At 31.6% G+C, this 15,370-nt stretch overlaps 1 protein-coding gene across 3 annotated transcripts; it reads right to left on the bottom strand.

Annotated features, from left to right (window-relative positions):
- Nucleotides 1-972: 972 nt before the first annotated feature.
- Nucleotides 973-14,628, bottom strand: LOC128155873 (BAG family molecular chaperone regulator 1-like). 3 transcript variants are annotated; one of them, XM_052817756.1, is made up of 7 exons: nucleotides 14,592-14,628; nucleotides 8,230-8,327; nucleotides 7,862-7,987; nucleotides 7,276-7,361; nucleotides 5,986-6,099; nucleotides 2,652-2,822; nucleotides 973-2,458 (listed from the first exon to the last, which is right to left on the bottom strand). In XM_052817756.1, exons 2-7 carry the CDS (start codon nucleotides 8,273-8,275, stop codon nucleotides 2,378-2,380), a joined length of 624 nt encoding a protein of 207 aa, XP_052673716.1. In that variant the 5' UTR covers nucleotides 8,276-8,327; nucleotides 14,592-14,628; the 3' UTR covers nucleotides 973-2,377. The 3 variants fall into 3 exon arrangements, with proteins under 3 accessions (XP_052673716.1, XP_052673717.1, XP_052673715.1); XM_052817757.1 differs by lacking the exon at nucleotides 14,592-14,628 and having other exon boundaries at nucleotides 973-1,674; nucleotides 2,403-2,458; nucleotides 8,230-8,337; XM_052817755.1 differs by lacking the exon at nucleotides 14,592-14,628 and having other exon boundaries at nucleotides 8,230-8,337.
- Between the last annotated feature and the right edge of the window lie 742 nt (nucleotides 14,629-15,370).

Here is a 15,370-nt window from a genome sequence, read left to right on the forward strand (position 1 = left end):
TTTACACGTCAATAATTTTTATTTCGCGAACGATAGATATCGAATGCAGCCTGTGCGTTGCCACGCCATAATGCATCAATTTCTTTGGAGATCTATTTGAACAATTGGTTGGAGAAGAATGTCAAATTCGTGAATACTTACTCAGTCAATACATTGTGGTGTAATTTATATTTTACATATTTGATATTATGATATTACATATTTAATATTATGATTTTAAAGAGATTTTAAGCGCGGGAACCAGTTATAGAAAATAAGCATCGAACTAACTACGTGTAAATGCTACAAAGTAACATTGAAATCTTGCATGATACACTTCATATTCAAATGCACAACAAACAAGAAACGTAAAATTCACAGTAATTATCTTTAATAACAACCACAAATTCTATAAGTAAAAAAAATAAACTGACTTTACACTTTTCTCTGTTAGATTTTTATAAATAAGTTAACACACCAAAGGAAATTTTTTTTAAATTGTTTAAAATATCATAATCAAAATTTCAATATATTAATTAAATCATTCTAACTCATTGTATTATTATGCAAGCAATTTAGATAATATTAAAACACTGCATATTCACATTCACTCAAACATCAATGAAATGATTTGTTATATACCGGTTATCATAATGAGAGAACTAATGGTGATTTTGGCATTGTAATGGGTAGATGCAGCTGCAGATCTGCAACTATGTTAAACTGATAATCAAAGGCATGATATTCACAAAAACCAAACTCTGTAGTACATGTACCTTAACTCTTGAATATGAATTTTTTTTTTAAAACGCCCATTAGATGTTTCACAACAGGAAAATATAAAAATATTTTTAAAAATTTCAACAATGTCTAGACCCATCACATGTAACCCTTTAAAAACTTCAATCAGGTTACCAAGGTGATGTATATACAAGAGTATATATAAGTACCCTTGATATCAAACTAAAATAAAAGGCTTTAAATTCCTTTAAATGCATTAAAATGTGTCATCTTTATTTGTTTTACTTTTAAAGTATGAATTAACATTCACAAACAGGCTTTTAAAATCAATATTTTATATACACCGAATCACTGAGGACCCATCCCCCAATGAAAACTAAAACATCATACGGAGAGAAGTGTTATAAATACACTAACAATGAACCATTCAGATAAATTAAAAGCTTCTATGGTTTGTATCCCATGCCAGACCCTGGACAAGGCCTCTCGTCTCTCCTGCTAGACTATGTTTCTGCCTGTCAGTTTGTAAGAGTTCACTTGCAAAGGAATTTCCTCTGTGAAATTTTTGTAGAAAAATTATCAACTCAGTTCAATCACTTTAAATAAGATTCTAGGTATATAATGAATTTCCTAATACATGTACCTTCTATCTCTCTTGAAATACATGTACATGTATTCAGATCACTATATTTCATCAAAATATAAATAAAACCTTCTATACTAACAGCTGACTAGTGCTTAATAAATTCCCAAGAATTCTTATTCTCCAAAACAATTTAGTCTTTTTTCTTGCTTTGAGCACCAGAATTTGATTTGAAAATTGTTTGATCTCTTGTGGAAACCTCTAATGCATTCAGTGTGTATTCCTACCACTCTTAGGGTACTAGACACACAGAGATATTAAGACTGTACACCTAAAACAGGGGCTGTCATCATTTGTCTTTGCCTTCATTACTGTAACAGAAAAGACACATGTCAGAGGTATCAAACTTAATCAAAAGTTCTTTTTTACATTGTAAATTTACCGACCACATCTCATATCCCAAAATAATTTACTTTTAAAAAAGAATAAGAAAGCGAGCAACCCCTCAGCAACTAACACTTTTTAAAAATGTCATCATGACATTCTTACTATGTGATTTTCAATTTTTTTGTTTATTCACAAAAAAGTGTAAAGTTTCTGCAAATTGACATGTAGACAGAAGGGGGAGTTGTTAGTCTGCCAACCTCTTACCGGTATTGAACAACAAAATTGTTAGTAAAAAGGAGGATTTACGCACTATGAAGAAGTTCTGAAATAATTAAAGACAGTATCAAGGAGGTCTTTAATTAACTGTGAAATATATCATTTTAAAGTGTGTTTGCCAAAATAAAACAAAGTCACTTAAATTATAGAGAGACTTAATTATTATAAAGATGTTGTGATATTTCATAAAAATGAGGGGATTAACAAAAATTCCATGCACAGCAACCAACTAGCACAATAAAACATGCACAAAAAAGTGGTTGAGAAAGAGAGATACAGAGAGACATTGTATATAAACAGTGCACAAAAGGAATCTCCAATCCTCAATCACAATCATGCAAATGTCGTGTGTCAGAAACAAAGGGAAGACAACTGTGCTGTTCTTATAAACAGTGCAACTGTAGACATTAATTAGAGGGGGATATTTGCAGCCAACCTTGCTAACATGTCATCAATTCCCTTGGCTAATCCATCACATCTGTCCAAAAGGGTCTGTAAATAAACATATATCAATCTGAATCTCTTGTAATTAGTAATTAACTAACTGTTTCTAGATATGTGCATGTATATGAGTAGTAGGAATAAAAAATAGATGTTGCTTCAGTGAGAAAACTAATTCATCTTTTCAAATTCATAATTCTAAGATTTTTGAAAAATAAAATAACCTTATATTAAAATCACCTACGTGAATTCTGTCCACCAGGCTCTTGCGCTTGGCCCTTCCCCCCGAATTACTGGGATCCAGATTGAGGCCATCCAGTGCCTCCAACAGCTTCATGTACTGTTCTGTGGAGTGGGCGATTCTCTTTCGACTCTTCTGCAATGCTGGTCTCTTCAAGGAATCTTCTAAAAATCCCTGCATGTCATAAATAACAACATGGTGATCAAGGAAATTGTCTTGAATTAAGTCAAATAAATCTTTACATTGCTCATTTTTTATATCATATAACAAATGCATATTACTGTTTGGAAATGTCTGACATATCATAGTCTGAAATATGTCTGAAATATCATAGACAGCAACATGCTGTGCAGAGAAAACAGAATGTGAGTCAACATTAACTGGATTTTTTTTTTAATCTTTCAGTCAAATCTTCACATTGCTTAAGTTTCTTAAGCATATAAAACAAATGCAAATTACTGTTTTCCGACTCCCTCATTATCAATGTGATAAATCCCTAATTTGTGTACTCCACCTATTTTATATCATACATGTACATTAATGTATCCCAATAATTTCAGCGAGTTTTTGATTCATTACATGTACTAATGACACAGTCTTACACTCAAACTCAATAAATGGGTGCAATTGATGTCGCCATGAAATTACAAAAAAATTAAAATCAGCAGAATTGTAATTGATTTTGTAATACAAAGTTAGTTCATAAGTGTTTCCAAAACACATAAAAAGATCAATGGAATGCGTTTATTTTCAGCGAGAAATCTACACAAAATGCCTAAACTGACATGTTCGTTACTGTCGCCATTTTGATAATTACATTTTGAAGAGGATGTTTTGCCATATAAACTGGACAATGTGCGGAATAAGTTCTTACATATTATTTTTCAGTATGAAAATTTAATGATTTAAAAGACAACAAGTTATTTTCACTAGTCCAAGAATTACTTAAATTATTTTGAACATTGTCTCCAGTTTCGATGTAATCTCCGTTACTTTAGATATATAACCACTGCAAGAGTTGTACATTCCATTAAAAAATACAAAAATCTTATTAAGAACATTACGAGGTCTTTTTGTCCACATAATTGTTAAAAAAATTCATATAATTCCTTTTGACTAATCATATCAGTACGAAAAACAAAAAAAGTCTGAGCGTAGATTTAAGACTGTAATGTTCGTTACTGCTATAACTGAGAAAGTAAATGCAACAACTGTTCAACTTGAGTATTGAACATACGATAAGCATTTGTCGCCATCAAAAACTGTCTTTGATAAACACTACAATTTTATTTTGAAGCCGCCTAGGTACATAAATGTTGGTTACTAAATGTTCGTTACCGAAATGTTCGTTATGATATTTTTACGAAACTCTTTGTAATTTCAATCCTAGCTCAAATTGGTTGATGCAAATAAAACACGTGACAAATTGTTGATACATCAACATTCGCCATTAAGGCCAAGGACAATTAGACAGCATGATTCCTGCTAAAACCATCTAAACGTCTGACCCCATCAGTATGCATACACCTTCATAAGGATTTATTAGTTTATATTATGTGTATCGAACAATTTTAAATGGGTACATAAAACAAAAGTCATGTAGATCAGTTCTTGTATTATAAACGATCCACATGTTTATTCATATCTTTGTAGTATATCTCAAAAAAGAATGAAATGTCCGTTACCTATTGTAACGAACATTTCAATAGACAAGCATTGTAATTTTTAACAACTATTGCAATTATGAATAACTTTAAATTGAAATCAAACACACATTTTTGTTTTAGCATCATATTTGATTAATTTCTGGCTACTCAAGTGGGATTTATCTCATAAATTGCATCGTAGATCAACGTAGGACAGGCACTTATAAAATTACATAATATAATTCAGCATTTAAAACAAACGTATAAATAAAGGCTGTTAAAAACCCTGAATAAACACATATTTATATATTTTTGAAATTATGTTATACCTATCAATAGGAAATACGTGAGCATAATGGAGTATCTTCAAATTTTATCCTTGTAAACTAGAGTAACGTACATTTCATACGAAAGTAACAAACATTTCATTGACATTTTTACACTCAAAGAAATGGTAAACAGCGAAATCATCTAATTTGTTAACAGCAAATAGGCCAAATCAAGAGCCAAAACCCTTGGGAAAGTCTTAAGGATTATTTCTAATCGATAATGAATTTTGGGGAAAACTTGATAATCTTTAGGTAACGGACATTTCCTAAAGCTGATTCAAAAACAGTTTAAATATGTTACTCTGAGCTACTATGGTTTTGTTGATGTTTAAGTTGCTATTTCTATTTTAAATACTTCATCATTTACAAGAAACAAAAAGTTTTATAAAGAATTTAATTAAGATTTATACATTTTGCACATTGTAACGAAAATTACAACACTGGTCTCTGTTATATTACAAACAATATGTTGGTTTTTTAAAGATGTTTTTGTAATTAATCCGAAGTGTACTACATTTTCCAAAAACAAAACATTTGCTTAAGAAATTAAACTTATTTTAAAATTCATGTATCTAAACTTATTTCTGTGCAATATTTCATACACAGATGAACATAAAATCGATTTATACCCATCAGTATCAGTATCAATATTAATTGAAAATAGGATAAGTATCAGTCACTGTATTTGTAGGATGAACATAAATACTATGCAAGATGACCCTTTAGATATGTTTTTAATTTTGATATAGCAATTGTTTATTCTGTAATGTGCGTTACAATAGAGGTACTATTTTTTCAATCTCTGTTTGAAAGATTTATCAAAGCTTTTGATTTTCTTTAAATGGTTAGATGTTTTGGTATTAGTTAAATGAATAAAATTTGAGCAAACCGGTAGTTTAGTCTTTGTCTATCAAATATGAAATAGTTTGTATGATTTAATTATATGACATGACATTTGATTTTGTAAAAACATATTCGGGTCCGTTCTTTTAGCTGACAGTAGATAGAAATTAATCGGAAGTATCAGCAAAAACCTAATACTGGTTTGCAGCTATTTTATGTACTTAATATAAAAAATAAAATTTATTATGGTCCTTTCCCTTTTATGTCTCTTTGAAGCACTTACAAGCCACAGGTGGATTAGTAACGGATATTTCCTAGCACTTTAATCACAGAAAAATGGTCAATGTTTAAAATGAGCTCACAATAACACGCTTTCTTTGATGTTGAAAAAAATTGAGAAAAATAAAGCTTATATATTAATCTTTTGGAAAAACAATATTCCACCGATGAGGACACTGTTTCATTTTTCTTCCAATACCCACCTTTATTTGCACTCATTTATTGAGTTTGAGTGCTTACCCTGTGTACTCCGTCTAGTTCGTACGTGATCTCACTGAGTTTTTCTTCCTCTTTCTTTAGGGACTGTTCAATGTTGTGTAGCTTGCCCATCTCTTTGTCATCCACAGGATCAGGCTGAAAAGTCAGGGTGTCATTTTCAATTTAAACTGATATAAACCATTTTTGTGACATCTTGTTAATGCTATTTAGTTGTTCATTTATTCTTTCTCATTACCAGTTCTTTAGATCTGAGATACATGTATAAGCAACTGAATCATATACCCGTAGTCAATATTCAATAAACACTATAGATGCTGTAAGATTGAATTTAATTTGATAAATACACATGTTACTGCATTACCGTGCAGTTTGACTACTAGCTTCAATATATTAGGCAAAAAATATATACTCTTTGTGTCATTTTTCATGTGTGGTTTGTTAACTTTTTCCCCCTGATTAATTTATGGTCTGACAACAAGCAAAGTTTTCAGTGAACAGCAATCTGATTGAAATCAGCTGTTCTGATACGTCCGAGAGCGGTAGTGTATCAGAACGGCTGATTTTAATCAGATTGAGTGAACAGCAACTTCATTTGTGATTTCTAGTTAAGTTTCTAGTTAAGAATGAATTTCTTTTGGTCTAATATCTATTGTACCATGTACCAGTACATTTTAGAATTGTACAATTTCTTTTTATGTGTGGGTGTCAGTGTAAATTAGTGGCGAGTTAAATAACAGCATTGTGAAAAGCTATATCTGTATTATAATTTAATACATCTATTGTTTTAATGAAAATTGCAAATAAAAAAAGTTGCAAGCTAAATAAACTACTGTGGAATCATTAGATTTCATGGTGGCCCAATTTTCGTGGAATTCGTGGGTACCTCTCAACTATGAATTAACATCCTCCACGAATTATTAAATTTGGGTTATAAAGTCATATTTCCTTTTGTAGATACATGTATAAGAAAATAAACGAAATTACATCCCCACGAACCTGTAAAATTTCAGTAATCCACGAAATATGACCCCCACAAATTTTAATGATTCCACAGTATACTTGAAAGCATGCAGTTAAAAGCATAGCAAACTTTATATTTTAAAAATAACCAAAAAATGTGTGTATTTGTAAATTTTGATCTTGATATTGCAGTTTGTGCATAATGATAAAAAATTAATACTAAGTCTTACGAAAGATGTAATGTCTTTTTTATGTCTACAAGAATATGATGCAAGTGTTATGTATCTTTCAAAATGATTCAAATCATAAGTAAAACAGACACAATAACTTGTAATGTAATGAAAACATTACCCTTTTCCCAAGAAGCATAACTTTGGCATTGTCTGTTAGCCCAGTATCTGTCAGGAATACATCTAAATCTTTGTTCAATGTTTTGCCTGAAAATTGAAAAAAAAAAGGCTTTACAAAGTGAAAGTAAAAGAAATGTGTTTACATGTATCGGTAGTTAAGTTTTACCAATAGCAGTCAAAAATTTTTAACCCTGCTGATATTTAAAAATGTTGTAACTAACGAAGGAAAACTTTGGTTTGAAATCTTTGATTTTTTGTCTCTAAATCATAATGATTTACAAACAGTTCAAAGTACAATGCAAAGGTAATAATCATTTATACATTATGTCCTGAATAAATTTTGAGTCCACACTGGCCATAGACAAGTACCATTACCATTTCTCACCAGTGCATTGTTACATCATTTTTTCAACACATATAATCATATATGAGAAATGACATAACAAAGCACTGGCAAGAAAAGGGTACTTGCTGAGAACAGGTCTTTGGCCTTTATTGTAATTATTCTAAATTATATGACTGTACTTAGCCATGCATCTGACAATTGAATTAGTTCTTGAAACTTTACAGCTTCTGAGTTAACAAACCTTTATAAAGGATCTTCTGGTTTGCTGGTGGGATTTCTGTGACTTCGTTTATTTTTTTCACGAGGTCCTGAACTGTGAGAACATTGCCTTGCTCAGCCTGTAGCCTTACTTCATGAACCTTAGAACCTGCAACAGACCAAAATTGATTTTAATAAAGAAAAAATTATGAGTTTAAATTTTCTGATTTTACTTAAAATGATATAACGTTATTAGTTTGAATGTAACATTATATACCTATTAGATTATTTCAAAACAATTTGAACCATATTTTCAAAACCTTGGTTATCTGAGAAAATTCGGAAACTTTTGTCGTCAGGAACACAACTGTCAACAAATGTACAAAATAAAACCGAAGATTCGAATCATACCATGCTTCACTTGGAGTTTCATATTCTTAGCTTTTGCCGCTGCCATTATCAATTATTTCAACTTTTCCATCAAAAGACTGACAACGAGCCAAGCCAAAGTAGTTGTCGGTCATACTAAAACACGCCTGCCGACGCCTGCCGGGGAAAACACGCCTGCCGAGAGAAAACCACACGCCTGCCGTTTACCTGATGGATTATTTTAATATTTTCTTTGATATTTTATTTAACTTAACTAAATTCAGTATCATAATAACAAAAAGTTGACTTTATATTGATTATTTAGCACAAAATTAGCAAAAATGTTCAATGTTGGTAAAGATAGATAACTCTTACGTAGAATTCATACGCCTGCCGAGGAAATCTAGACGCCTGCCGTTTATTTGATGGATTATTTTACTATTTTCTTTGATATTTTATTTCTTTTAACTAAATAGATGATAATAGAAACCAAAAGTTGATTTTATATTAATTAATTAACACAAAATAAGTAAAAATCGGGTAAGCTGATAGCTCTTACGAAGAAATCATACGCCTGCCAAGAAAATGTATACGCCTGCCGTTTAGTTGATGGATTATTTTAATTATTTCTTTGATATTTTAGTTTACTTGGCTTAATAAACGATAACAGAAATAAAAAGTTGACTTTAAATTCGTTAATTAACACAAAATTAGTAAAAATCGGTAAAATAGATAACTCTTACGCAGAACGCATACGCCCGCCGAGAAGAGAACACGCCTGCCGCTTACCTGGTGGATGATTTTAAATTTTTTATTTATATTTCATGTTTTCTAACTTGATAAATGATCAAAGAAATAAAAGGTTATTTTGCATTCGCTGTTTAATGAAAATATTATTAAAAATGTTCAAAGTCTCTAAAGAAGACAAAGAGTTCTTACCCTGCTTACGCCTGCCGAGACAACGAGTTGTAATAAGCCTGCTGATTTAATCATTTATCCATGTCTTTTATTTTTATTTCTTGAAAAAATTTCAGCTTTTTACATAGTTATAGTTTATTAGTGTTTTCATAACCTTATTTTTTGTTGCAATTAATTAAAGATATATTACAAACTCGAATCAGGGACATACATGTACTGTTAATTACATGTATATACATGTACATGACTTTTGTATGTCTCTGCTCGAATTTTATGATTAAAGTTTTCGAAGAACCCTTAAAATATGCATGTATTTTACGTATAATCAAAATATTTTATGTTATATATTCATACGATCTAGCCTAAAAGCGGTGTCTGAAATAAGAAGGAAAGTATACTGATGTGAATATATATATAATCAATGCACTGTTATACTAAGTTCAGAAATACGTATTGAGTCAAACTGTAAATACTGTGTTGGGTGAACATGTAAATAAAAAATTCAAGACATGTAATGGAAATTAATATTTACACCAACTCAATCAATTCAAAAGATGCAATTCGATAATTTCATTTCTTTAGAGAAGTGGACTGGCATAACCTTTATCCGTGTATGAAGGCTATATAATGTATTTCTTAAACAAACAGGCTAGCGTACTTAAATTGTGTATGCATTCCAGATTTTATAAATATTTATGCTCCTAAATTATTAATTCTAGTAAACGTATATGGGGAAAGGTTAGACTTTTTAAGTAAAGTGCATTTACATTTTCGTACACAATTACTTCTGTACAATGTTTGTAACTGTTTACATCTTGAAAAACTTTTTCATCTCAAGACTTTCACTGCCTAGTTCACCAAACTATATCTAAATCTCTAGATTCTGATTCTGTTTCGCTGCGTTTTTAAAATCAAATATTACACAGGACATTCATAAGCCTGTAGCAAAATTTTACATTGCATGATATCAGTGTAGCGGATAATTATTCCATTCAAGGGAAAGAGGGGTAGGGGGTATCAGTTTGAATATTTAAAAAAACCCGGCTTTTTCTAACAAGAAAATCTAACAGACTCAATCATACCCCACTATAGACTTTTGAAATCCAATACACGCTTAACCTTCCAGTGATGACTTATTCTGTTCGTAGAAGAAATAAAGCAGACTTATAGAGCATGCAATTACCAAATCAAAGCAGAACTCTGTAGGTTGTTTCAATATTCAACACAATCAATATACCGGTATAATTATTGCAGCTACATTTTCAGTATATGCTTTATTTTGAGGTTATCATTCAGTATTAAGTTCATTCAATTTTTCCAAGCTGATGAAAATGTGACCGGGTTAAAATTTTACGATTTATGGTCTCAGTTTTAAATGGAGAAAAAAAAGAACCCTGGTTTAATGATTAACGTTGTAAAGTGATTCAAATCGTGTCAATATTCTTGGTTATAAGCCTGGACTGTCTCGTAAATGATAATGAATGACATTTTCCCCTACAAAATAAGTTTTGTTTTCTTTATATTTTATAAGCTTCACGAAGATATATAGTAACACAAATGTTTCAATGTTTACGGTTATGAATGGACTATACATGTTTTATGAAGAGGCGTAGGTCTGACCAATTAAAAACTGATGGCTTATTAATCAGAAATATTTTTTATTAAGTGCTTGTACATGATATATACATATACATGTATAAGGATAAAATGGTATTATTCTTCAATTTCATATCGATACATAAAAAATACAAATATAAGAGTCAGAAACCATGATATGGCGACCTTGCTCTATCAATTGGAATAATTAAAGTGGACTGCAAGGTTTTAATAATACTTTTGGGTTAATAATTAGGTGTAAGTTCAAAGGCTATACATAGTATCTTAAGACATACTTAGGTAGATCGACTCGTTCATAACTATTTTTCTCAGTCACCTAAAACACATGAGAGAGAGAGAGAGAGAGAGAGAGAGAGAGAGAGAGAGAGAGAGAGAGAGAGAGAGAGAAGGGGGCCTGTGTACAAGGTGTGTGCTTCACGGTCGTCTTCCAATATACAGGTAGGTAAGGTCTATTGTTTCTTAAGAGACAAAAAACCGTTCAATTCACACAGAATACACAAGAAACTAACACGTGTGTGTATACACGTGTATCAGTAGAGCAACGATCACTAGTTATCTTTGGACATGTAGCCCCAACCCCGATTCGCCCAAAATATTATAGCAAAGAACATAATGAGTAAATTATTTTGTTATTATTACATGATTTGTAATATAATGAGATAAAAATACATTAATCTGTATGTGCATGTTCAGATTGTGGTCCCGTTTTTCTATTTACAAAACTGTGAGTGTAACCGTTTGAGGGATAGTGAAGTGAGTGATATTGTAAGCCGTATGGTATGATTATATACATTGAAGAATCAATAATTACGAATGCATGCATTATTCTTTCTTTTCTTTTTTATCAATAAACATATCAACCTCCACGACGTACGATTAATTATAGTCAGTATGGTTGATTAATATAAAAATTGTCGGGAAGATATTTTACATTCATTAAGTTCAAAGACAACCGATCTGCATAGAAAATTGCGTTTATTTTTGACTCAGAAAATTTTTACTCATGAAATAAATTAAAACCGAAAAAACCACCACGTTCAGATGTCGAACATTTGGAATGTGAATGTCCTACGCTTACCGACTCGCTGCAGTTTTCTCCATATTTTCATTGATTTTTTTTTTATTGAAAAATACATGTAGTAGAACAGTTGAACGCAGGTGCAACTACATTTATAAGTATTTCTTTCTCTTGATATTTGAATTGTTTCCATTATTGAAGAGAGAAAGAAAGAGAGGGCAGTGGATGGAAAAGACGGAGAGAGAGAGAGAGAGGAAGTGAAAGAAGGAGAGGAGACAAAGAAAGAGAAAGAGAGAAAGAGATGCTAGAAAACAGCTTAATTTCTTGCTTTAACACGTACGCAACATATACAACAACTACATATATACATGTACGTACACGCCACGCCCTCTCCTTTCTCATAAAGGTTTCCATATATATCAATGGCGTCGGAAGCAAAGGGCTAAACTAATCCTCTGAAATCTTGACAAGGAAGGAAAAATCCTTATCCGTGGTGGGGGGTTATAGTTCCCAAATCTTGAAATTCCTAATCCGGGGGTGGGGGGGGGGGGCTATTATACATATGACTCCAACATCTCCATATTTCAATATTTCCATCTTTTCATTGGAAATGTGGGGGGGGGGGGGGGGGGGGGCTGAACCCTCTATGATGTTATGTGCCCATTGGTTAGGTCTAACTTTGCAAAAAAGTGTGTATGTGTGGGGGGGGGGGGGGGGCTCAGCTCCCCTAGCCCCCCCCCCCCCCCTGGTTCCGACGCTTATGTATAGGAAACCACTGGTATCACGATTTCTGTTGGTTTACATTTTTTTTAAAACACGATTTGTTATCCAGTATTTAGAATAACTTTTAAACAGGATTGGTCTATAGGCCATAAGATCGTGGAACAATATTATAGATCGACCCTTGTGATCAGTAAGCTGTCGTAGATTAGGATATTTCAATATCAATGTTCTTGCTAACAATAACAATGTTAGTATAACTCATTAACGTCCATCAAATATTCATACCAGTCACCATTCATTAATTTTTTGGGGGGATGATCTAAGAATTTTTCTTTGGCTTTGTAAATGATTTCCACTCATTCTTTTCATGAGTTGATCTACTCGGGGGGAGGTGGGTAGAGTTACCCCCCCCCCCGGTAAAACTCGAATTTTTTACTGAAGTGGGGGTGATGGAGTCCCCATCTCCCTTGGAAAATAATTTTTTTTTTTAGTAAAATCACCAAAAATCTTGCCCCGACACCCCAACCCCGGACAAACCTAAATACTACCCCCTCCCCCCCCCCCCCTGAAAAAAATATACTGGATGCACACGTTTCGTGTTACGTTTTAATATCATTGAAATCTAATTATTATGTCTTTATTCGTTTACTTGGTAAAGTTAAATGAAATATGAAATATTGTTTGAAAATACAAGATTATCAATTTTTGCCTTAGGCGAAAAGTTATGATATTGATTATAAGTATCCCTCTTTACAACACACAAAGTTTTATTTCATTCTTATTCTATGATCATGTACACAGTTGACGGAAGAAGAAAATTAATGAAAAAAATCATGTCAAGCAATAATATAGGTATTCGACAAGCGTAAAAGCGTACACATGTATATTCCTTGGGCGTTTCGTATCTATAGACGTGTTGATAAATCTTACCCTGTATTCCTATCATAAAAAGCTTCAGCGACAGGCTTAATCAAAATATTAAATTCTGATAGAAAACAAAACTTTTGTCATACTTAAAAGGGATGACATACATATTATATCATTCCGTATCACCCGACTTCATATAATATGATTAATCAATAGCATCAATAAGTAAAGTTATGAACATAATTATAAGGCAAAATGTTAAGTCTATATTTAGCAATCTTTAAGTAATTTATAAATTAGTTTATACAAATAAAAATGACATAAATAAAATGGCAAGCGTGCATATTAAATCGACAGTCGTAAGATTTCTACATAAGAGTTTTCCCTTTATTTTTAGCCCTTCGCAATTTTTTTCCTTTTTATCTATGCTTGCTATTTAGTACAGTAAAATAAAATACTAACATAAGAAAAATATTAATTCATCTTCAGGTAAACGACAGGCGTGTGGTTTTTTCTCATGTTGAGTTGATTAAAAAATGTGGTAAATTTTTAATTAATCTGATCATTTATCAAGTTAGAAAACATGAAATATAAATAAAAAATTTAAAATCATCCACCAGGTAAGCGGCAGGCGTGTTCTCTTCTCGGCGGGCGTATGCATTCTGCGTAAGAGTTATCTATTTTACCGATTTTTACTAATTTTGTGTTAATTAACGAATTTAAAGTCAACTGTTTATTTCCGTTATCGTTTATTAAGCCAAGTAAACTAAAATATCAAAGAAATAATTAAAATAATCCATCAACTAAACGGCAGGCGTATACATTTTCTTGGCAGGCGTATGATTTCTTCGTAAGAGCTATCAGCTTACCCGATTTTTACTTATTTTGTGTTAATTAATTAATATAAAATCAACTTTTGGTTTCTATTATCATCTATTTAGTTAAAAGAAATAAAATATCAAAGAAAATAGTAAAATAATCCATCAAATAAACGGCAGGCGTCTAGATTTCCTCGGCAGGCGTATGAATTCTACGTAAGAGTTATCTATCTTTACCAACATTGAACATTTTTGCTAATTTTGTGCTAAATAATCAATATAAAGTCAACTTTTTGTTATTATGATACTGAATTTAGTTAAGTTAAATAAAATATCAAAGAAAATATTAAAATAATCCATCAGGTAAACGGCAGGCGTGTGGTTTTCTCTCGGCAGGCGTGTTTTCCCCGGCAGGCGTCGGCAGGCGTGTTTTAGTATGACCCGTAGTTGTTGTGGTTTACCACGCAAATAAAAATAAAATGATCTAATGCAAGAATTACAATTCCGAAATACTTGAAAAACACGGGGAAACTACGACGGCGGATAAGTGCCATTTCAAATTGGCAGAATGAATAAAGAAAATCGAATCGATTTTACGAATTTTCAAATTCGTTTGACCGATTTAGAAATCGTTTGAACGATTTAGATATTCGTCCGGAACGATTTAGAGAAATTGGTTTAAAAGATTTAGATAATCGTTTCAAACGATTTAGAAATTCGTTTATAAATCGTTTGTAAGATTTTTTAAAAATTCGTTTAAACGATTAAGAAATTCGTTTGATATACGATTTTTTTGCAGGTGAAACCTACATTATAAGTATTAAAGTAAAGTAAGATAATTTCTTGCACTATAATATTGTTCAGGAAGAAACTGGGAGAAAAGATGGGTGCATGAGCATTATAAACGTATTTTTATATCGTTATAAAAATCGTTTTATGTGTGTGCGCTCTAAACACTCAGATATTCTTTGTCTTTTTTTTATACTACAAAACTATCAATATTGTATTAAATCTTGATACTTGGTCTCCGGATCCAATTAAGCTAGTAAGTTACCAGAACCTAAGGCTTATAGATTTCATGTACATGAACACATAATTTAAAAAGAGTAAAAAAAATCTGTTACGACAAAACATACATCTTTAATGCTGATTCGCATACTTCAGATAGCACTAACCTAGTGAATATTTGATAGTGTTAGTACCATGAAATAATGAATATAGC

Source organism: Crassostrea angulata, chromosome 7 (genome assembly GCF_025612915.1).
Source record: "Crassostrea angulata isolate pt1a10 chromosome 7, ASM2561291v2, whole genome shotgun sequence".
NCBI lineage: Eukaryota > Metazoa > Mollusca > Bivalvia > Ostreida > Ostreidae > Magallana > Magallana angulata.